This window comes from Xiphophorus hellerii, chromosome 11, assembly GCF_003331165.1.
Source record: "Xiphophorus hellerii strain 12219 chromosome 11, Xiphophorus_hellerii-4.1, whole genome shotgun sequence".
NCBI lineage: Eukaryota > Metazoa > Chordata > Actinopteri > Cyprinodontiformes > Poeciliidae > Xiphophorus > Xiphophorus hellerii.
The window spans coordinates 22673037-22698403 of record NC_045682.1 but is presented as its reverse complement, the minus strand read 5'-3'; the positions used below and the strand labels follow the sequence as shown (position 1 = coordinate 22698403).

Genomic DNA, 25367 nt, shown 5'->3' with positions numbered 1-25367 from the left:
CACAATAGTTTGAAAAGTTAAAAAAATAAATAAATAAATGTAATTTGTGGTTAAAATATAGAAGTCAGCTGACTTGGACAGGAGAGCAAACAGCCTTTAGACATTAATCCTTAGAGTTTGCCTAATTTTACTGGGTCTCTTTATTACTTTCTCAGTCTCAGAAAGTTCTTCATTGTAACTAATTATGGTGATCAACTTGTAAGTCAGCTGCCAAGTATTTTATTCATTCTCATAGGAAAACTAGTTTTTGTAAATTTTTGGTCAAACTTAGTAGTGAAGTGATCAGATACTTATCTGATAATTATCTTTTGTGATGCCAATCAAACAAGTATAATTTTTATAGTTCTATAAGTTAATGAATCATCCCCATTAATAATAATAATGTTTGTGTACATGTACATTTCACAAAAAATTGCAAATGTCTTTTTTTTTTTACACCTTTTTAATGTGAAAATAAATTTAAAGTTCTGACAGCCAGGTACATTTAAGATATAAGAAACATAAGCCATAGATTGTAACATTAAGGCTGACTGTAGTTTATCTTTTGTCAGTATAACAAATGTGAAAAGGAAACTATTGAGCATTGTCACTATTAAATATGCATCAAAGTGCTCTGCCTTTAGCTTGTAAAACCAGAATCAAATTTATTCAATTCAGGTAAACACTGTCATATATATTTTCCAGTTATGCTCAAGATATGAAAATTTAACAATCAGCATATTTTATTGAATATACATCCCTACTGTGTGCATCTTCCTGCAAAGAAATCATCTTACAATAGCAGCCACTTTGTTATTTATTGAGACATTAAGAGGTGTGTGTATCTGTTTGACATCAGTAAATTACAGGAAATAAGTACAAATACTTTGAACATCACAAGATAAAATCACAAGTAAATCAAAATGTAGAGTTAGAAAATTGCTTGGTAAAAGCATAAAACACTCAATGGAAAGCTAAATACATTAAGAGAAACAAGAAGTATAATTTAAATTAAGCAATGATGCAAACAAGCATAAAAAAAATAAAAACATAGGAAAGGAAAAGAAACTAATACCCTGTAGGTTTAAACATCTTTCAAAACAGGCTGATTTTTGAAGGGTTTTTATATTTGAGGATCTTTATAAGTTATGAAAATAATGATTACTTTGATCAATAAAGCAATAAATTTTAATGACCAAAACAAAGAAATAAATCACTGAATTTCAACATAAAGCATTTCACATAATCTCCCTCTGTGGATTAATTTTATCTTTAATCACCTCAAAGCTGCAACCCCCTATTTTTCTGAATAATAATATTATAAATTGCATTTCTATAGGTTGGAACGTGCATCACCTTGCAAAAACATTTGCATGCATAATGCATATGCTTTGACCTAAACCAGGGATCTTTAATATAAACTTTAATATAAAAATAAAGCCAAAGTAAGAATTGTCTACAACCACAAAATCCATTAAAAATAAGTTTTGTTTTGTAAATATATAAAAAATGTTTCTTTGTTGTAAAATGTTGGAAATTTTGAATTATTTTAGTTCTGGTAAAAACTGAAACTTTTTAAGCGTGAACCAAAACAATTTGTAGGATTAAGCCAACTGACTCTTTTTCAATTTTAGAATGAACTTAAGAGAAATAAGTACAAAACTCATTTGGACCGAAAAAAAATACTATCTATATAATTATTTTGAGCAAATTCTCTTTAGGATTTCCATAAAACCAAACAGAGGAAACCAGATGCTACCTGAATTATCCAACTGTGGGAGAATAAAGGGTACTTCTGTTTTGTTCTATTGTAATTCTAATGTTCATATTCATTCATTGTCCTGCTGAGAGGCTGCACAGTCTCAAGTCCTGTGCAGCCTCTAACATGTTTCATGGTTTATTTTCTGCAATTACCTCAAACCAAATCTAGGCTAACTCTGACCAGCTTCTATGTCATTGCTAAGGAACAACATCTGAGTGGCAAGTGGTGGAGATATAGAGCAATACAGCTGTCCGTGGTTCGATTTCTGACCTAGGGATTCTTCTGCATGTCTTTCACCCTTCTCCCTCTCTCACCATTTCCTGTCTGATTACTACCAATAAAAACAGTGGCACAAAAACTGAGTATGAACCATATTCACCTCATAGCGAGTGTGAGGGGGCGCTAAAGTGATGGCAGTAAACACATTTTAGTCTGCATTTTTTGTATTTAACAGCTGTTTGTATGTGTGTAAATGATGTGATAAATTACAGAGGCACAGCACTGATTAGGTGCCTCTCTGCTTCTTTACCTACACTCTTTTTACTTACCCACACACACAATACATTTTTTTTTACAAAAAGGCTTTCTTCTTGCCACTTTTCCGTGAAGGCCAGCAGATGGACTACTAACAGGACAGTAGTTGTCATGTGGACTCAAACTCCCACCTTAGCTGTGAATCTCTGCAGGTCCTCCAAATTACCAAGGGCCTTTTGGCTGCTTCTCTTAATAAGGCTCTCCAAGCTAACCTGTCTTCAGATGAATAGATATATCTAGAGAACAGTTGGATTTATACTCAAGTTAGGTTACAAACAGTTGGAATTTATTTAGTGATTGTGCCATATGTGTGATCTCAGAGGAAAGGTAGTTAGATAGTATAGCACTTGACACATTTCAAATTTTTGCTAAAAAACATGTGTCACTTTCCTTTCACTTCTTAATAGTTAACAATTTTCTGTTTATTTATTTATTAGTGTATTGATTCTGTCATTGTAGAATCAATACACTAACATTTGTACTTGTAATAAGAGAAAATATAGACAAGCTCATGTTGTGAAGATAATTTTGGTATTGATATGTATCAGTTGAAGGTTCCTTAATTAGACAAAACATATACTGTACATCCGTCCAAGTTCCTCAGCTTGATAAAAATCTAAACATACTTTTGCAGGTGTGTACCATTTAGTTTAGTGTTAGTATGTGTGAAAAAAAAGTTAATTTGGCAGAACATAAAGTTACACATGCTTTAATGAACTCCAGATATGCTTGCATTACATTATGCGGTCACATGCATAGTTGGAGGGCACCTCTTATGCTGTGTGAGAAACTTCACAAACACACCCATAGGACAATTAGTGCAGAACCTTTTAGCCACACGGCATCATGTATCACTGGGCACATAATTAAAGGTTAATACTGGGTTCATATGTAATTTCTTTTAATTTGTTGGGTCATCAAAGTTGCATTCTTTAGTAAGACGTAGAAATGTGAATCTGACTTAGATGCTAATATGTTTGCCAACAGTTTTAAAAACTCTAGATGATACTTACAAAAGTTGAAAGTTAGATATGTTCTGTCTTTAATCATAGACATTTTTTTTATTTGAATAGAAGCTTTCCTCCACCATTATTTTTAGACATTTGCCTAAAGGCAAGTGTTAGTGCATAACAGAATAACCATTTTTTTAAATGCAGCTAAAAGAAGAAATGTTATTGACCATGCAAGTAAATGCTTATATTAATGCTTATATTATTTTCTTTTCCTCTCCTGGGGCAATATTTTGGTTAAATCTGGAAGGCTTATAAAATGAAATAGTCAAGGCCATGATTTTCTCTTTACTGTGCCCCCTTTGTCCTCTGTAATCCTCTCAAGAGTTTAAGCAAATTTGTTCTGCATTTAAAATTTGCAGAGGAAAACAACATTTTTAGATACGTTGTTAATATTTTGTGAGTCAAAGCTCATCATTTTAGAGGAAGCAAAGATGATGCAAAACATAAATATACACCTAAGTGAGGTTTCCTGTTATGAACAAGATTAGTTTGATCACTGATTCACACTTGTGCGTTTTCACGCTTACGCAGGCAATCCCACACAAGCACAAACAGTGCGAGCATAGAGGGGCTGCCGCAGGCTGAGGGGCAGTCAGTGCCTCCAGCACAAAGAGGTGTTTGATATTTAAGAGCCCAGGCAGCATTGTGGGTAATGAGAGCCCTAGGCGTATGAACTGGGCAAGGCTCTGAGGGAGCCGCTGGTAATTATGTGGCCCTATTACAGACGAGGAGTGGCAGGAAGAATGTTCTCCATCAGGTTAAGAACACCTAAGATCTCTGTTGCTAATTCTGATGGATTTTTCACACGCTTCAGTTTGAGATGAGTTGTGAAGTTCACTCACTGTAATGTGAGGGAAGTGTATGCAAACACAAATCAGTTGTAACATTTATTTGGCAGTGGGTGTTTGGATTTTTTATTTTGCTTGGGACCATATTTGTTGTAAATCAGCTATACATTAATAGGTTGAGTTAAACATATTTATATATAAATAAATAAGATTGAAAGGTTGGTGGATTTTATCAAAATGTTTAAATGCAAACTCTGCCCAGTATGTTTCTGTAAATGCTTTTGAACCCTGAAAAGTTAGAATGAATAAATAGATCAATAAATGTGACATGGCAAAACCAGGAACAAGTCGCCAGAGTAGGAACGTAGAAATAATATAAAAACCATGAATTTCTGAAAAAATAGTGATTCTTGTTCTTTTGCAAAATGTATTAGTTGAAGTCTTAAAGAACCCACCCCAGTTTTTGAAAGGAACACGCTAATTAAAATTGCCACCAGAACATTTTAAGCTTTCCACTTGCTGCAAACTTTCTCCAGAGTTTATGTACAGCATTCAGATGGGTTCAGGCTTACAGTCTTACAGACCTCACAGACAATAACATCTACTGTGACAATACCAGTGGAAAGAAAACATGCCAAGACTACCTACATGATGGGGATTTTTCAGTTTCTCATGGAGTGAGTTTTGGAAATTTCCCTGCTCTTAGAATACAATTACAGTAAATTTGCTTAATGGAAACATGCCAATTTAAAAAACTTCACATTTTTCAAGAATTTTTTTTGCGCTAGGGTGAGGTGGTGTTTCAACCATATTGAAATAGATGCATTTCGCAAAACTGCAATAAAAACACTTTGTTTTGCATCACATGAGTCATTTGATCGAAAGCTGGATGTTACTACTGGTACAAACAACAAAGAAGACGGCAGGAAGTGGTAAAAGGAGGATTGTTTGTTTTGTTTTTTGGACAATGTGCTGTTCACAGCATGACATAGTTCATACAAAGGTGTGTCTCATTCGAAAGTATTAAATTCATAGCTCATCTGGAAAAATGTCGCATACGTAGCCGCTCCCAAGGGATTCGTAAGGGATTTGTAACTCCAACCCCAGAATAACATCTCCTCTGATGGCTGGTAGATGATGGGCGCTTGTTCCAGGGCTAAAATATGAATACATCTCTTGTAACTCTTTTGAATGACTTATACCTATAAACTGTAGTTGCTTGTCTTATTTTAAACAGTCAGTGCATACTAGTATTACGCTTAAAAAAGAAAAAAAAGGTTCAGGTATTTTAATCAATGGGAAAACAATACCACATCTTGAAAAATGTCTTAATTTTGATAGTCAACCATGTAAGTAAAAAAATGACACTAAATAAATACTGTATACAGTATATATTGTATTTTGTTTGTATTCCTTTTAAGATCTAAGAAAAAAATTCCCACCAAAATCTCTGACTATATCCCTTTCATGCATAGTGGTCACTACAGTGGACAGCTATCTAAAAGCCATTTTCTTGTGCTTCCTGTGGATTTTTATGTTATAAATGCACACAGACCACTGAAGTGGACACTAATGCATCATAAAATATACCATCAACTACTGGCCATCAGCTGCAAATGCAAGAAATTATTTTTGTTAAATACAATATGGCCGACAGACAAAAAAGCATGAGAACAGACCTGGTCCCTCCTTGTACTGTAGACGACTCTTGCAAGTAAAAAAAATATTGTGACATCAGATAACCCCTAAGGAACAATACTACTGATGTATTTTTCAAATAACAACTTTGTATTTGGACAAAATTACAATTGATCACATAAAAATAAAAAATAAAATAAAAATTATTTTTGCAAAAAAAAATTTCCTACCTTTTTTTATTTCAATCTGGAGAGACTCACACGGAGAAGAAAATAGCAGTTAAAAAGATTTAATGGTACAATTTCTTTGGCGCTCGGACCCGGCAGAAGACCGTGAGCCGAGGATCGCCGTGAGCAGGCGGTCTGCTCGGCGAGCTCGGGATAGTCTTCCCCCCCGGGACCGAAACTGGTGGTGGAGCGGAGCTTGGAGAGGAAGAGCACAAGGGATCCTGGAGGACGACCCTCATGGTGAAGGTGGAGAAGGGGAGGAGGTGGGTCGGAGCACGGCTGACGAGCAGGAAGACCCCAGGGTAGCTTGGACTTTTGAAGGTGTCTTTGGACGACGATTGGCTGGAGCGGCGTGAAGCTCCGGTCCGGATTGGCTGCGGTCGGGCGTAGTGATTAGATGATGTGGTGAAGCTGGTCGAGTCTCCCAGTTTGAATTTTCGCCAAGGCTCCATGTCTTAAGAAAAAAAATTTTAAAAATTAAAATGACACAAAGGATCATAATTCATGCATGAAAGGGATATACAACAGAAGATCAGGTACAATTTTTTTCTTTAAACCCACACCGCTGACTGCAAACAAGATTGATTGTTCCAGCAGAATCCTTTCATCCCAGCAGCAACACCCTCTGCTCCCATAAGTACCAGCACTTCATCTAGATTTACATATCCACCTAAAACTCTAATTGCCTCCTCTAGATCTGCATTTCATCCACGTTGCACTGCACGCAGTTCACATTATATGAATTCTTTATTCAGCCTTAATAGTAGGAAAATGCGTTGTGTATGACTTTGCAAGTGTTAGAGGACTAATTATCACCAAATCTTCTGCAAGGACAAATTTTCCTTATCTGTTTTGTTTGTGCTTGATAGATGGAGAATAGATCTGTGTTATTGCTGTGAATATTTTCTCATGTCTTCAAAGGGCCTTTTTCCCTCCTTCTTAAAAGCAGTGCGAGATAAAATGTCAAGATAAAATGTCCGCCCCTTTATTAGCCCCCCTTTCTGTTAAATAAGAGTGACAAATTATCTTTGTGCATACAGATTTTCTTTCACAGGTTAGAAGAAAGTTGATATTTCAAAAACCTGGCTAACTTTCTGACTCTGAGAAGAACAAAAATACCTATTTCTTCGCTTTAGGCTCAGATGTTGGAAATCCTTTGCAATAATTTGTCTGAATAAAAATGTAAATTGAAAAAGCTAATTTAGTTCTGAAAGGGAAGCTCTTCAGGTGAATTGAGAAGTGTTTTTGTACCTCAGTAAATCATACCATTTGGGTTGCTAACTCACATTGAGATAAACAGTTTTATATTGCAAGAGATTTCATATTAGGACATGCAGGATACTTTGGTAACTCATGTAAGAAGATGATATAAATACCTAATGGCCAGGGTTTGAAAAAAAGCCGAGCAGAGATTACGTTAAAACACAACATTCAGTCCGTTAAGATATTAGGTTATCAGGCTTGATATTTATTTCGTGATTATTAATTATAAGTTCTCCCCTGAACACAGCAGTGGTTGATGAGCTAAGTTAAACTTCTGCTCTGAGTCGATCTTTGAGTCGCCTTTTTTTTTATTAATTGAACTGAAATGCACTGATTATGCAACAATAATTACTGAGATCATTAGTTTGAACACATTTTGTTACGTTTTTTATTTTTTAATAAAGTTACAAATGTTTTGGATCTTTGAATATTTTGATGAGCGCGTCAGAAGAGGACTCGCAGGTTTCAGCCTCTTGGCGGTGTTCAGTTTGTCACCTACTGACGAGATCAACTCAAAACCCTGAGCGGTTGACGTATTGAGCAACCCTGACCTAGATTGCCGGGTAGAAGTTTACAAACTCATCAACGGCATGAATGTCATGTTCTTCAATTCAATTGATGAATTGGAAACATCTTCTTCCCAGGTGGAATTATAATATCACACACATCTGCTATTAAATTAAACAAAAAGATTTTCTCCATTCACCACATGATGATTATGGGTTCACCCACACTATGTTTTTTTGCTGAATGTCCCATACCACTTTACAAAGAAACACTTTTTGTAGCCATCAACCACGTTTTGGTGGTTTGAACTGGACATTTGACATGGTGAAAATGTTTTAAATAATTATTAAAAAAACCCAAAATAATATTAGCCATGCACTTATTGAGTATACAAACTTCTTACTTACAATGTAAATGTGTGTTAAGTGCACTTCTTTCCAAAAGTTGAAAATAAGTAATGTTACTCACAATAAACAAAAGATCCAAAACATTAGATAAAGTTTTTGTTTTGTTTTGCTTGCAGTGGCTAGCATCAATTAAACCTGCCAAAAACAGACATTTAAACGAGCTGTCACCATGGTTACAAATGAGCCAGATTAATGTGCTTACCTTTTCCGTAGTTAGCCTCTTTCTGTTGTTTAAATCACTGTGCACTGATCTGTGTCGAACCAAAAGATAATACGTCAGGATTCAGTACAGAGAAACACATCCTCTGGCTATAGGAGCAAATTCTCTTTATCTGTCTGAATTCAGGAGTTTACTGTCACTCTCTCCTCTCAGCTGAGCTTTGCTCTCTTTATTCTCTTCTCCACCTTTCTCATCCCTGTTTCTTTTTTTACACTTTCAGTCTTAGATGCTTGTTCATTGTGATTTATTTATTTTCTGTGCTTTTAAAATGCTCACCATCTGTGTTTGTTGTATGTTCGCTTTTTCAGTGCTGTTTTTGCCCATCTATAGCCACCAGTTCAGTGACATGCAGTCTTATTATTTAATGTTCCAATCTTGTTCAGTTAAATTTCCCACTACGCTTTTATGACTTATGATAAGTGTTGACTCTGTTTCAGTCACCAAAGATATAAAATTCATGTTTGTCTGTGCTTGCTGTGTCTGTCTCTCAAAGAGTGGATGACTTTCTCTCTTGTAGGATTATGGCACATTCTGCTATGTTTCTCATAATTATTTGCATTTCATTACGACCTTGAGATGAGAGAGTCGGACTTTGAGAGTTGTGGAGGGATTTTTCATCACTTTAATCATGTGCGACTGGGGTTTTCTGGTGCCTGACAACCAATGTTTGATTTTTCTGCATTCATATATTTTTCTGTCTAATTACCACACCCTATGATGAACAATGGATCTGGACTCTATTCATCTTTAAAGCTATTTGTTTTGCTAAAAAACAGTTTCATCACAATACATCACAATATCATTGAAAAGCTCATTTATTTCAGCAATTTAATTCAAAGAATGATAGTGATATGTTAAATGTAATCATGACACACAAGACAATATATTATTTCAAACATTTATTGCTGTTTAATCTGATTTTATTATATTACAACAAATTAAAATCAAAATGCAATGTCTAGGGAAATTAGAATGTTACAAAAAACTATTAAAAAAATTAAAATAATAGAGAAATCTGATGGTGGTGCTGTGGTGGCGGAGGGTTAAGCACAACCCACATGTAGAGGCCTTAGTCCTCAACGCAGCTGTTGCAGGTTTGATTCCTGGCCTGGTGACCTTTGCCACATGTCTTCCCCCTTCTCTCATTACCCACTTTCCTGTCAATTCACTATCAAATAAAGGCCATTAGAGCCAATAAAACCTTTTTTTTTTAAAAAAAAAGAAATGTTAGCTGATGTCTACATAATCATAATCACAAAGAAGGTAGACCACAATGAGTCATTGTTAAAGAAAAGAAGGGTAGGGGAGTTGTGTTTTTTAGTGTTGGGTTTAAGCTAAAAGTTGAGTGGAAGGAAAATATCCAAAGAGACTCTATGGAGTTCTGTGAAGAAAAAGATAAGAGATAACACAGCCAACAAAGCAAATGAGCTAAAGGTCACTAATAAAACAACTTGGACTCCCTTGACACCTGAGCACAACTACAAACTGATCATCTTTATTTCATTGCAGTAAATTCATCTGACTTACATCCTGCCCTTTTCTTCCTACATTTGTGATCATTTGAAAGGATTCACATATAATCCCTCTTCTTTGCTGTTTTTCTCTTTCATCTATCATCTAATTATTTCTGGTCTCCTTTTTTGTCATTTATAATGAATTCTAGCTGGCCAGTAAGTCATACTTCAAACTCTTAAGCATTGTAATGTAAGGTAATGCTACGTTTGCATCAGTCTGTTCACCATACAGTATAAAAGTACTCAGTGGTTTTGAGCTTTTTTTGGAGACATACCTCATTGTTTGCAGGTGAAATACTTCAATATATATATATTGCTAAATTTGCTATGATATCTGAGAACAATGACAGCAGAAAAGAAGTGAAAACGGAAAGCCAGAGCTTTCAGTTGGTATTTTATCATCTTGGGTCAAGTTTTAGTCTCAGCAGTGCCAATAATGGGCTACATTAAACTCATCCCTCTTTTAAATAATATAGTGAAGCCAATGGGAGATCCTGGAGTGGTGGCTCTGTAATGAGCACTCCTGTTGGAGAGCACACAATTTTATAGGTGTCGTCATTCATCCGACACTATGAAGGCATGCATAATGGGCATGCCGTAGCTTCTGCATAGACGAACGATAAATGTGCATACAGCTATTCTTAAGTACCTGAAGGAAGTCACTGCTTCCTCCTCCCCGAGGATTTCCCCTCTGAGCTACGCCTAGGGTCATAAACAGCTGTCTTTGTAGACATCAGTGGAAAAACCCCAAGGTTATTAAGTGTATCACAGGAACTTCAAAGGAGTGAAAGTTTCTCTGCCTCAGATGTCACTTTCTTATGGTTTTTTGTGTCCAAGATGGCTTAAGGTGTCTCAGCAGCAAAGTCATGCCCAATGGCGATTGGATACAGGTTGGAAGCAATGCATTATTCCGTCAGACACCACTTTTATCTCCTGCAATTGAATTGGTGCATGCTTTGGGTGAATGCAAGTGGGATTCACTTCCTTTATGCCCAAAAGTGCATATAGTGGGATAAACAGTAAAATAAATATCGTATTCACCTCTAGATTTTGTTCGGTTTGAAGTTATTAGCAGTGATTCAAGTTGTGGAGGGAATGATCAAACACAGTATAAATGATGAAACAACATCTAAGCAAATTAGAAGTTGAGAGAGTCAAGACTGCTGAGATTCTTATAAAATGCCAACCAATTAAACTATAAGAAATGCATAATTTGATTATTTTGTTTTGATTATATCAATGTACTTAAATCTGGTGAGTGCACAAAAAACTCCCATTACCTCAGGGCAGGTTCGCCAAACCTTCAAAACTAGTTTGTCTTCATATTTTTTTTCTCTACTCCAACAATGATGGCATTACGAGTCTGGAGTCAAGCAGAAAATGAGATTTGAGCAAGAGTCTATCTGGATTTAGTGTTGTGCTTGTAAGATCTTTTGTGCCTCTTTTGATATTGAAATATTGATGTCTTAGCAGAGTGTGTAACAAAAAACTTCACATGCTTCTCAGAAAGTTTTTATAGTGAAAAAACAGTTAGAGTGCTGGTGGTAACTTTCTTTGCTTGCCCGATACAGTTAGTTTCTGGAACAGATGCACCACACCAACACCTGAAGCATAGATGTACTGTACAAGAATAGCACCAGTGTGCTACACGATATTGTCAATTTATATAGGGAGCACTTTCCAATGTAACCACACTATTAAAAAAAAGTAAAGAAAGTAAATGTATCATCATTCATTTTTAGCACATTTTTGAGAAACTTTTGACTTAGTTGCATTTAATTATTTGATATCGACTTTATGTCTGAAATGTAAATGTCTTGTCAATATGGAGCCTGTAGTTCTTCATTCAGTCCCTGATAGGAACAGCTTAAAGCAATCCAGCAAAAAGTGAGGAGATGTCACAAGAGCACAAGCTTATGAACACACAACTGACAACAGATTTTATACATCCTTTTTATCTGGAAGTGACGACTTCCCCTCTATGAGTGTTATATACATGTTATATTTTCTGAAGATTCTTGAAAGAAGCCTTCTAAGAGAATTTGAACTGAACTTTGAACAAGAATACTCCATGATAATTATTTCTGGTACTCATGCTGTACCCACTTTGTATTTTTCTGACAACAAATGTAACAACAGTTTTCAGGAAGTGATATTTATAAGCAACTGAACTCATAATGTTAGAGAAATAGCAGGACTGACTCCACAGAAATTTTGTAATTGCCTGTGTCTGTTGCTTCACCATGCTTAGGGAACATTTGCTACTGAAATTGATCCTGAATGTCATTACACAATTAATATTTTATATTTAATTTGCTCATTTAATTCTTTTGTTGTCTAAAGTTTTACAGAAAGTATCCATACCTTCTTAAATTCACCTCACTTCATAGCATGATTACAACCATAAACTTCCCTGCATTTTATTGATGTTTTGCATAATTAACAAAGTAGTGCATAAATCTAAAGTAAAAGGGAAAAATGCATGATTTTATTTTTTTTTCCTAAATGAAATGTCTGATATCTTGATTTACATTTAAAATTCAACCCACTAAAGCTCAGTCGGATTGGAAGGAGAGTGTAAACAATAATTTTTCTAATTTTTCCACAGGTTATTAATAGGATTTAGGTCTGAGTGTTAATTGGGTCCTCCTAATGTTTTGATAGAAACCATTCAAATGTAGTTCTGCTGTATGTACATTTTCTTTGTTCATCTTTGAAAGATGAACATCTGCCCCTGCCTTTTTGTAGCTTTTGACAGATTTTCTTCAGATTTGACCTGTGTTTACTTCAATCCTTCAGTCAACTCTGATCAGCCTATGGGGCCTTGAAAAAGTATGGCAAGGCACCATGTTTCTGAAAAGTGCATGTTTTTCCACAGTGATATATTTCTGTTTCTATATATTAACTGTCAACTTTACATAACTGCTTTATTATTACTCACAATTACCAGAAATGTTAAAATATAATCTTGTCCCTTCTCCATGCTGCAAACCAAAGTAGGCATGACTTATATGGAACATACGTGTCAATTAATGTCACTGTGAATATGGCTTAACAGTATTTCCCTCAATGGACTTACGCATCTTGAGTGACAGAAGACTGAAAATAGAGTGGCCTTGGAATTTATATTAAAAAAATATTGCTGATTTGATGCTGTTTCTTTCCTCTTCAAACATTAAAGTTTTTCTGATGTTTATTTTATTACAAAGATTGTTTATCAAGGCCAACAGCAAAGCAAATTTGCAAGATTTAATTTTCTTTTTCTGATATAAATAAAAACCTGTTGAAATTGCATCTAGAGCAGGAAAGAACCGATATTCATATCTAACTAGAGACATCATTCACCACATGTAGTTTCTTTCTGGTGAAAATGGGTTGTTTTCTCAAGATTTTTTAGTTCTGTAATTCAATTCTGTATAGCTGTCCACTGCGGCAAAACTTAATTAAATGAGAACATAGACAGTGAACCATATTTTAAAAGAGAAAATAAAAAAAAAACATCTTTTAGGCACTTGAAAGGGAGGTGAGTTTAAGTCTTCTAGCTCTATCACAGCATGAAACCTTTTCACGTTCCTGTGCAGGAGGGTTTCATGCCTTTTAATATTAGGGCTTTTTAGTTCGAGGCTAATCTCATCTGACATTACAGCACTCAGTATTAACTGGGTAAAGTACATCCCAAGACATTGCAGAGACAGTGGCAGTCAGACATCAGATATTTTCTTTTAGGGTTTCTCGGGGGTGCCGTGATCCTTGGAATTTGTCATACAGAAGCAATGATCTCAAATTGGTCTGAGAAGAAAAGGCAAAGAAAACAAACCTGTGTGCTGAATTTTTCTCAGTAAAACCTCTAAAAGGAATGTGGAGAGTGCTTTTTTCCTGCATTGAGAACAATTTCAAAGACATCTTCTGTGTATTGTCAGCACACGTGAGAGGTCTTTCATCCCTTTAAATGGCTGGAGGAATGAGGCGTTCTGTTGCCTGCTGCTTCAGATTCCTATTGTTTGTGCACAGCCTCTAGCCCCCACTGAGAGGTCACGAAAAAGGAACATACACACAAACAAACTTCAACATAGACATGAACTAAGATTTGTGTGTCAGTTTACAGGGCATTCAGTATCATGGGTGAAAGCCAGGGTTGCAGTTTGCAGTGTGGTTGAAATCGGAGCGATGTAAACGTGTGCAATTCAGAATGTGCAGCTGATACGTGAAACTTAAAGTTGGCCTGAAGGCCTTTCGAGAGGGGGATACATGACCTCTGATTATATTAGCAGTCTCCTCACCTCAGCATGTTGTGGATGTGTCTGCCAGGCTGGAAAGTGCTGAACTTTTCACCTCTTCTGTGTGTTTTAGCACCATGTCAGCAAACCATGTTAGAGCTTTATTCTGTAAAAAAAAAGAAAAAAAAGAAAAGCTGAGGCGAATGGGTGTTGACTGCGGAGATGGATGAAATCATCTTTGCTCTTAATTATGGATGTGACAGAGCAGCACCACCCTGTTTGCACTGGGATTACTGAACAACAGTTCTGCCCGGCATCTCTTTATGACCTTTTATGATGAAGATGCAGTGCAATCTACTACGCTGGCATAAAATCTTTCATTTAGAGAAAAACCTTGTAAAACAAACAGATGTGAAATTGATGCTGTAGCTGAAGGTAATATCTATATGATGCTTAACACTATCACATGGAGACATATTATTGGTTCGTATCTTCCCATGAACACAAGCTGAGATGTTTTATTTTATCCTTTGGTGTTAATTCAGACTTTTGTTTTAATTATGGAATTAGTTGAATATTTCATATAATTAAACTACCAAAAATATTTACAAAAAAAATTTGCCCTTATTGTAATGTTGCCACACCAATCTCTGTTCTTCTCTGTATTCTGTACAAGTTCATTATAGTAAATTAAGACATCATCAAAAAGTTAATTTATTTTTCTAATTCAGTTGAAAATGTGAAGCTTAAATATGTAAACCATTGAAGGTCATTCCCAAAGAATCTGGTTATTCAGAGTGCAGGATAAAAACAAATTAATGGAAATTTGAGTGGATGGAAAACATATGCTTGAAAAATGTGAATAAGGTTCATGATTGGCCAGCAAACTCATCTGACAAACGATGAAGCATTGCCAAAAAGAGGATGAGAGACACTAAGCTGTGTGTTTTATTCTGGGAAGTCTTCATAGATTTCAGATTCATTATGCTCTGTACTGATTCATGGTTTCTTATGCCATGAATAAAGTAGTAACCAAAAAAAAAAGTAAAGAAGAACCAAAACAGAGCTTCAACAAATTACTGCCTTCCCTTTTTTGTGTTTTTTCTGTCATTAGTGGTATGTTCTTGGATCTCTTTATGGTGCAAAATAACTTTCTTTTGATGTTGGAGTTCAGTTTGAATAGTTTCCTTGCCTTTATTTTTATCATCTACACAATTAGACTGACCACCTGGGGTTGGGCATTTTCTGTCGCATCGACTTTCTCAAAGCTTTGCTACATCCCCATCAACCTTGTACTTTTTGGTAAATTGGCAGATGTGGTCTCATGAAAATTAGGCTGTCTCATTCTCTCTTTAAGACAAATATACCAAGTATATTCTTCTCTCTAAGCTTCTTAGGTAGCTCTTGCATTTAACTGCTCTGGTGTTCAGTAAGGTGCACACAAAAATGCCAAGCTTCCCAGTTGAATATTTCTTTTCTATTAGAAGGCTGATTAGCTCATACAAACCTTGAAGGGTCTTTTGATACTAAATCAGTTTAAATGCTTACCTTGCAATATAACAAAATTGCAAGAAAATTGCCATTTTATTTTAGTTTGTCCTTCTTAGATAAAGACGTTTTATTTGTTTACTCCATTTCATTTTAAAGACATACGGATATAAATTGGATTGTTGCATTTTTCAGGAGAAATTATGTTTTAATGAACTGCAAGGGTGCTTAAAAATGGTCTCTTTCAGTATCTGCAAGAATAGGCATTGTTTGCCTTTATACAAAAGCATTAAAAACGTCATGATGCCTCCACTTCTTATATTCCCTTTATTAGTGCTTTCTTTTGATTTCCATTCAGTAACAAACCCCCGAGTGTAGGTGGTTAGATTAGATGCACAAAGCGCCATCCTTCCTGCCTACTCTTTTGAAGTGGCAGGTATTGAGCTCCTCTATTAGCCTAGCAGAAAAAAAACACAATTTACTCTGCAACTGTTTTCTTAGATACACTGATTTGTTGGCATGCTTGAATCTCTCAGATGATTATAAAAAGAAAACAAAACACTGTTCAACAGGACTCAATAGTATAGGATCATATGTTTTCTTTTAATGAACGTGTAAACTGCAAACCAAAACTAATTAGAGCACTTTCTCTTCATCCTAATTTCATTATAGTTATCCCCCTGGGTCACATATTCTGTTCTCATAATTTCATTTATATTTCAATATATATATTTATATTATATTTTAATTTTTAACAAATGCAAAAATTTCAAGACTTAAGTTCACATGAGAAAGCAATTTTATTGATATTTTGTGTAAAGCGTTCTTACAGTTGTTTTGTAACATAATTTCAGCTGTATATAGTATTTAACAATATTTAATAATAAGGATGATTTTTGTTTTAATTAAGAATTTTATGAAGAAAAAACTATAAGTAGTCTGTGTTATATTGACTATGAGCTTGTTTTTCAAATACAGTTGTTTGTAAATAAAAGTCAAATTAATTTAGTTTTTTTTATCTATAATGAAAAATCAAACTAAATAAATCATACATTTCAATTCAGATATTAGATGCTCAGTTAACCAAGTTATGGGTTGTACTTTTTAACCATCTTTTGTTAGTCTTCATTCGACAGTAGTCATTTCAACCTGGTTTATGTCTATTCGCTTATTATAAAAGCTTCACTTGGGTTGGGTATATGTTAATTTTTTTTTTTTTTAATTATTTGTTTTCTAGGTGGAAACAAACTTAAAGGACAGCAATTCCACTTGGACTGGGCCTGGATTTCCATGGAGAAAGAGTATTATGTGGTGGATGAGGAAGACAAATTCTTGGAGGTGGTGCTCCAACGAAGAGGATATCTGGGAGAGACGTCATTCATTGGTCAGTCTGTTTGCCTTTATGCCTCCTTTGTTTTATGTCAGCCTTCATCTCTCTGAACTGAGATTTATTGTCTCTGGATTTAGCCATAATAAACAATGATTGATGCAGGGTGTATAATATCAGACTAGGCTCTAGGCAGCAGTGTCACAATAACTGTCAGATGAATTGCTGTAACCTCTTGGGAAGATATTTATTGCCCCTGCATGAATAACACAAACACCTGCCCTGACTTTTCCCCAACTGCTGTTATCAAGCGAAAAATTTGGTTTTGTGAATTGGAAGTAATAGGAGATAATTATTAAAACTTATACTCAAATAGACAACCCAACATTATTGTTATAATTTATTTATTTACTTGAGTTTTGAGTTCTCCTCTTTGTTATTGCAATGAAACTGTGGAGCTGACTTTGTAAACATTGAAACTAGAAGCCTCAGAAGTGATGGGTCTTAGTACATTTTTTTCTACATGAAAACTTGTGGCCTGTTTTTTTTTTTTTTACTAACAAATGCATTCATATTAGTAAGCTGCTGTTACATTTTTTTTACTAATTAAACTTGCCTTTTCTCTTAAACACACCCTGTGAATTTCCACAGCAAATTCAATTTTGCAATGAGATTAACAATTTTCATGCATCATTTTCGGTAATTCAACTGTTTAGGTGGAAATTGCACAAGATTTTAATTAGACAGTTCCTATTAGTTTAGTACAAACAGTGTGATTTGCTTTGACTGATGAAGGTTTAATTATTCTAAATTTACATAATTTTCATTTGGAAGTTTCAGTAATTAAAATGTGGCCAAGGTAATTTTAGGCTTTTCTGACTCCTTGTCAGTATTTTATTCATTTTTCTTGAAAAACGAAAAGGTCATTTTCCTGGGGGTTATTATAATTTGCTTTAAAAAAAAAAATAACATAATAAGTTGAACTTTAATCTTATGTTTGGTTTATCAATACATATCATATATACAGTATAATTTACAACTTATATCTCTTTCATTTACAGGTAAGAATTCAGGATAGACTTTAAAAACTAAGCAAAAGAGATTGTATATTAAATACAAACAAATAAAACATTTCATTTTTGGCGTTATAAGTGTAATACACAAATTTGTGTTCTGAATCTTACCATCACAGATGAATATTTAGGCCTCCAAGATTCACAGTGATTGTTTCAGTTGATCTTAAAAGTATAATTCCTTTTCCAAGGATATATTTTTGGTTTTAAATATTTCACCTAGTGTTAGAAAATAGGTCATGGAGAAGAACCCATAAAACAGAGGAGTATCACGTGAAAGCCAACCTATAATAAGAGCATACTTAAAGAATAACAGTATATTTTTCATCAATCTGAAATATTCTAGAGGTTTCCCTGCAGAACATGCCTGCCGAATATACAGTATATATATACAGTATATATATATATATATATATATATACTGTATATACAGTATACAGTATATCAGTATATATCTCATATATCTCAGTTGTACCCAACTACTACTGCTTCAATGCCAATCTAATACTAAGCTTTCTGAGTGGCAGAGGTTGGTGATTTGGTGTTAAAAGGAACAGCACAGCATGTTTTTGTGCTTATGTAGGAGTGTTTGTGCAGGTTTGAAGGTTTAAGGGATGATGACGATGCTGTCTCTGAGCACCTCCCTTAGCCTTGACTTTATCATGCTTCAGCCGGTTTGCTTATGAACAAGTAGCAGTTGTAAGCAACTTTTACCCTGCCGCCTCCCATCGTCATTCTGGTCTTTGTAAATCCCGGAGTCCCTTTTAAATATGCCAGTGTGTCAGGGTGTACAATAATATGTATAGATATACTTGTGAGAATTCACACGACGTGGGACGGTTTGAAGTCTGTCCCTTAAGTACAAATGAAAAACCATGTTCTGATTCTCTGTCTTTACACAGTTAAAACACCTGGTTATCTCTGAACACCCATAGATGGTGCACTCACACACACTCATCCTATTTCAAGACAGTGTTTTAAAAGCAGCGTCTAGGTAACACGGCTTTCTGACGAACTGCTGAAACACTTCAAATTGAAACCACTTTCATCTAGGCTGATGTAGCTCACAGAAATTCAGCAGAGGCATAAGTCCATGGCTGGTGTGAAAATTAAACTGAAGTAATTCTTGTTCTGGCTTTAGAAAATTATTACATTTTACTTCATAGCCCAAAGTCTTTTCATTTGTGAAAGTAGGAAACACTGTTGCTCAGATTTAAAAAAAAAAGAAAAAAGGAAAGAAACTGGTTACTGATATTTAATAGAGATAACAGTGAAATGCAAATTAACACACTACATTATACATTATACCCACAGAAATATTTAAAAATACCACTGATTTTTGAAAGAGGTGAATAATGAAGCATATTGAATTTTATATACAGTATATATATATATATATCTTCTTTTATATACAGTATATACTTTTTATATATATATATATATACAGAAGTATATATATATGTATATATATATATATATGTATATGTCGGGGGGGGGGGGGGGGGGGGGGGTACTGGGGTGTGCATGTGTGTGTAGCTGCTGTAAAGTGTGTACAGAGAACTTGACCGAGCTTGACTATAGCAATTTTTAACGACCTGACAAATACCCCTTGACTGTACTTGACAATAATGGCTCACTTCTTCCATTGCCTTTGTTGCTTTGATTTAGAGAGCAGAGAATAGGGATTCAGAAACAAAACCACAGTTCCAAGTCACAGGGAGGAATTTAAATATTCAGTCATTGAATTTGTGATGTCGATAGAATATTTTCACAGAAATATTTTTACAACACATTGGATTTGTCATAAGGCAATACCTATGAGGTTTAGCTGCTAAGTGCATTGTACAGTATGTACTATTTAAAGGCTTTCACATTAACAAGCAATTAGTATACACAGTGACTTTCTTACACCTTCAACTTTTACACATCCTGTCACGTTATGACCACATTTATCGCTTTGTAATTTTATGATTTTATGTGTAGCGAAGTGGAAGATAATTGAACGGTTTTTCAAATTATCAATGAAAAATCAGAAAAAATGTGTTGAACCCACATGCTCCCACCTCATAAAGCCCAGCACAGCACGCGTCACTACATTCTGTCACCAACTTTTACAGCAATTACAACCCTTTTGTCATCACCAGATTTGCAGTGTAGAGGCTGAATCTGCCTATTTTTCTCTGCAAATTTTTTTCGATCTCAGTCAGATTGTTTTGAGATCATCTGTGAACAACAATTTCAAGTCTTGCACAGCACTTGACTGTTTAAATGATTCAATTGGAACCATAGCTATATGTCTATATTTGTTTTTATGATGGATGTTTGCTAAGTTCACCTGGCATGATGGACATCTAGCATGATGTTACCACCATCTCTCACCATGGTTATGAATTTTTCTGGGTAATGTGTAGTGGGCAAGTAGTTTTTTAGCTAAAAATATAAGGCTTATTTGTTTTCTCATCTGACTAGAGGACCATGTTTCCTGTGTCCCCTACATTTATTTGTGGACATCTATTGTCAAGTCTTAAAAGAAACAGTGAAATTCAAAAAATTTTATCTGTTGAAAAATTTTAATTTTTGTGTGCTGGTAAAGCGTAGTGAAAAATATTTATGAAGATCGAAGATCAACACTCTTAAACAGATAAAGCAGCCAAGGCAAGAATGAAAAACCCACACAGTAATTGCTGTGATTCGGGTGTGCGGAGAAAAAGATTGATCGCTCCAGATTCAATGAGGAATATGTCAGGGATAAAATAAAAAGCAGGGAAGAATGTTGCGAGAAGCCTGCTGCTATTGCAATGGTTTGCTGATGAAAGCTTGTGTGGTTCCAAGTAACATTAAAGCAGAGCTTTTTACAGAGACCATCCCAGCAGGTGTACAGGTAGTGAGGATCAGCAGAGAAGGAACACGGGGATAAGATCAAGGTTTAAAGTTGCCCCTGCAAAGCAAAAGCTCAGGTAGGATAGTACTGGACAAGAACGTGTCGATCAGTCTGGATTCTCCTGCTTCTCTTTTTAAACTCACTTTTTTCTCACACTTCTTTCAACAATCAATTAAATCAGTCCACATACAGCAACACTACACGTGTCACATTATTTCTTTATGAATTTGTGTTTCCAAAACTTTCCTACAAATATCATCGTTTACTCACCTCCTGACTTTTGCTTTGCTGTCACTCGACTTAACTCTTCTCATGTTTACATACTGTCTTCTTCAATCTCTCATCGCCTCATCTCTGGGCATTGAAGACTTCTCCTGAGAAGCTCTTATTCAGACACAACCGCTCCTCTTCACAGAACTGCATCCGTTTGCACAGACTGATTGAGGTGATTTTTCCACTGCGCTTTTATTCTCTTAATATTACAATAATACACTAGTTAATATACAGGTCAGGCATAACACTAAACCACTGACATATGAAGTAAATAACTCTTATCTGTTCTGATATCCAAGGCCTCTTTTTGAATGGAGTATTAGGCTCCTCAAAGGGAAGCTTGATGATTTGAGTAACTTTGATGAAATGCTGAATAAATACTTTTTTGAAACTTGTGGGATGTCATGATGAGCATCTGAGGAAGAAACATGGAAACCTATTGCTCGTTGATGCACATGAGAAGAGAAGACTGTTCTGTATGATCCAAGACATGATCTACAGTAGCTAACATTGCTAAAGATGTTAACGCTGCTCCTGAGATGAAGGTGTCAGAATATATGGTGCATCATTGTTTGTTGCAAATGGGGCTGCATAGCCTCAGACCAGGCGGGGTTTCCCCATACTGACCCCAGTCTAACACTCCAACAATGGGGATCAAGAGCATCATACCAAAACTACTGAATAATAGACGAAGGTGTCCTAAGCTGATGAATAATATATGTAATAATGTATGGCAAGGAGGCAAGGCAGCAGCAGAATGTTGAGCAATGTTCTGCTTGAAACCTTGTTTCTGGCTGTACATGTGGTTGTGACTTTAATACATATCACCTCCCGACACATTGCTTCATACCATTTAAATTTTTTTGAAAACCTGTATTCCCCTTATGGCTGTGGCCTCTTTACACTAGTTCAAGATTTGTTAAAAAAAAACACAACTTGCAGGACTTAAAGAAGCTGATGCTAATGTTGTAATGCCAGAAACCGCAACAAAATGTCAGTAGTCTAATGGAGTCCATTCCTTGCTTGGTAAAGGCTGTTTTGCCAGCTAATGGAGAACTAACACACATTTATGGCAGGTGATCATAATGTTCTGTCTGACCAGTCTATGTTTCTTATTTTAATTCCACCTTTTCTGCAGAACCTCTGCTCTACCATTTAAAAAAATCCCGTTATATTTGCTTACCATCAGCAACTCTTGCTCTCACCCTGCAGCTCACACTTCAAACATTTTAGTTTCCCAGTGATGTCTGTTTAAGATGCAAGGTCAAGCATCCAGTCTGTGTCCTTGAGCTGTGAGGCATCTTCCCCTTTGGACTGCATGAACTCTTTGATTTCAACCAAAAGCGACAAGAAGTGCTTCAAAACTCTTCTCCTTCTGAGCCTCTGGATTTCTGCATCCAATAACAGGTCGCCATATTCTCCTGACAAATCCTCACATAGAGCCTTAAAAATCCACTGTTTGTCTTTGAAGACAAAATGCTACTTAAAATGTGGTGCCAGTTCACACTTTCTAAGCATAAGCTCTAGTTCAGTTCACACAGGTTACAACTGATATTTTTTGTACACCCACATATTTCCCACATATTTTGAATAAATTCAGTCTCAGTATTGACTAGTTTTAATTCATCAGTCTTTTTAGAAAGCTGTATTGTAAACGAGGGGACCTTTTGCAGCTTACATGCATCTGTTTATGACTCTCCTGTTATCTTCATTAAATAAACTTTATTTTAATTTGGGTAAATTCCAAATAAATCTGCTTTCCCTGTTTAATAGCATTGTAAAAAAGCATTTTAGTTTTTCTGGGGGGGGGGTTCCCTTTTGTCACACTTAAATGTTTCAGATGACCAAAAAAACAAGCATGACACTACCATCTTAATGTTTGACTGTTGGCATGATGTTCTTTTTTCTGAAAAGCTGATATAGTTTTACACCAAATGTGAAAGTCTTTGTCTTTAGAAGAGCAAATTTGGCGGAGGCAAACTCAGGAATAATTGCAAATTTAATTGATCGAAATGTTCTCCTGCTAAGTATTGATTCAGTGTGTTGAACACAAATGCATGTTACACTTTTTCCATTTGTAAATAACAAAAATAAAACTGAAGACCTTTTAACTTTTACAGGCTACTGTATTTTAATGGTCTTTATGAATTCTAAATTTATAAACAAAAACCGGGAGCTTCAATAAAAAGGTAAAGTGTGGAAAATGACAAAGAAACTCTGATTAACTAATTAGAGGAAGTATACCATTTGCACACAAAATTAAATTAAGATCAGAATCCCATTTAACACCAGCAGAAGCAAATAATTTGTTATATTATGTAATTTTTGTGAGAAATAAATGGAGAACTTTTAAGAGGTGTACTTTTGCCTGGTTATTGTATTTCCTCTGTGGTTGGATTTATTCCATCCTCATAGTAGCAACTACTATTTGGCATAGTAGTTGCCAAATATGCTGGATGAAGATAAAATTATATTTCACAGAGAGGAGAAACTTTTGGGCACTAAACTGCCTTTCTACAGTTTTCCTCCATGTGTAAATGAGCTGTATTACAATAGCATTTTTCTGTTGATGAAGTGATTAATCTCACCGCGTAAGAATTTATAGATCACATATTTAAATCTCTCAATAGACAAAAATAAGGTAAGCTTGGAGTATGACAAGTATTTGGGGGATTTTTTGAGCACCTTTTTGTAAGTTGAAACATCAGGATCTTTAACTCCTTGACTAACAGTTAATGTGATCAAAAGTTTGGAGGGAATATATCCTCCTACACAGAGGGAACCTCAATATGACCCACAAACTGTGTCTTTTTTCTCCAGAGAGCAGAATAAGTGTGGAGCTGTGAGACTTCACAGACTTTATGATCAACACTTTCTTTCTCTAAAGGCACATTTTATTCCATGTGTTTTTTTATATATAAAAATAAAAACTGATTATTAGAATGGATGGTGAAAGTAAAAAATAATGATGTAATTTTATATGTTATGGCATAGTGTTAAGAATATTAACTAGTCTTAAATTTAGGTGATAAGGCTGTAAATGATCCATGTTTTGAAAAACAGTGATCCAGGTCATGATAGTCACTGAGGGCAATTATTGAATGCTTGGTCAGTTCCAGGAAGTCACTCATTGTAAATTAAGACTTCCATTTAACTAAAACACTGACATGTGCTAATGACTACAGAAAACATAAGCAGTAGTTTGTATCTTCCACAATATCACTGCTTGAGATCAAAAAGAGGGAGATTTTAGCAACCTATATGTTGCCACAGGCTCCAAGAACATGTTATCTTCCAGAACTTGCATATTATGAACTAATCACTGACTTACATACAACAGCCCATGGTTTTACACCTTGACCTAGATTTTTTCCAGTACATGGGTCTTTTGTCCCGTTTTCTGTTGTCAGACTTCTTTCTGCTGTGACTCTCAAAACGCTCTCCAGGAAAAAAGTTCCTGGAGAGGGACATGCAAATGCAAATGGTACATCAAAACCAGGACCATCAGATTTACCTTTCTGGCTCAGGCTGTTAAAATGTTGAGCTGCTGTTTATTATGCACTTTACATTAATGCACTTATTCTACATTTATCTATTTTGTATTTTCTTTTTATTTGTTCTGGTCTAGATTGGTAAGTAATACATGCCAGAAAAAACATTCCCATTATGTTTTACGCTTTTTTGGTATACAATGCAACGACGCTAAAATTAAAAATTTCATTTGAATGAGTGTGACTGTGTTTTGTTGTTCTGTTGCAACATTTACCTTCAGCTTATCTTCTGCATACAATAATCACAGTGTGCTCATGTTCAATATGTATTCAATCCCATCTGCATATGTTTGTCACCCCCTTTGTTGTTTGTGCAGGCATCAGAACGTCTGAAAAGAGATAACAAATCCTTTTGTCCTGGACTCACAGGCATGAGTGTCTGCCTGGTGTAGTAACAGTTCTGTTTGTTCGCCAAGGGCTTTATGACTGTAAACAAAGAAACATGAACAGCTCACTTCCAAACGTAGCGCATTTCATAAGTGCCACCAGTGTTCCCTGTTGTCTTTAATCTGAAAGCCAGTGTTACCAGTTGGTTAGCTCCCCATTTTGATGGTGCCATTAGATATATCACAGTGAAATAGAGTTACATTAAAGGATTTATTCAGATTAGATTTAGCTGAAAATGATGTGACACAGAGCTGAAAAACTTATTCATGTGTATCAAACCACTGCATTGTAACTAATCTCTCTTGTAACAAAGAGTGG

General features: G+C 35.3%; 1 protein-coding gene across 1 annotated transcript in view; it reads left to right on the top strand.

Annotated features, from left to right (window-relative positions):
• Positions 1–25367, top strand: part of LOC116728830 (FRAS1-related extracellular matrix protein 2) — a 70127-nt gene that overhangs the window by 11073 nt on the left and 33687 nt on the right. The window contains exon 3 of the mRNA XM_032577146.1: positions 16795–16941. Within this exon, the coding sequence (XP_032433037.1) occupies positions 16795–16941 (147 nt within the window). The remainder of the gene's footprint in view (positions 1–16794; positions 16942–25367) is intronic.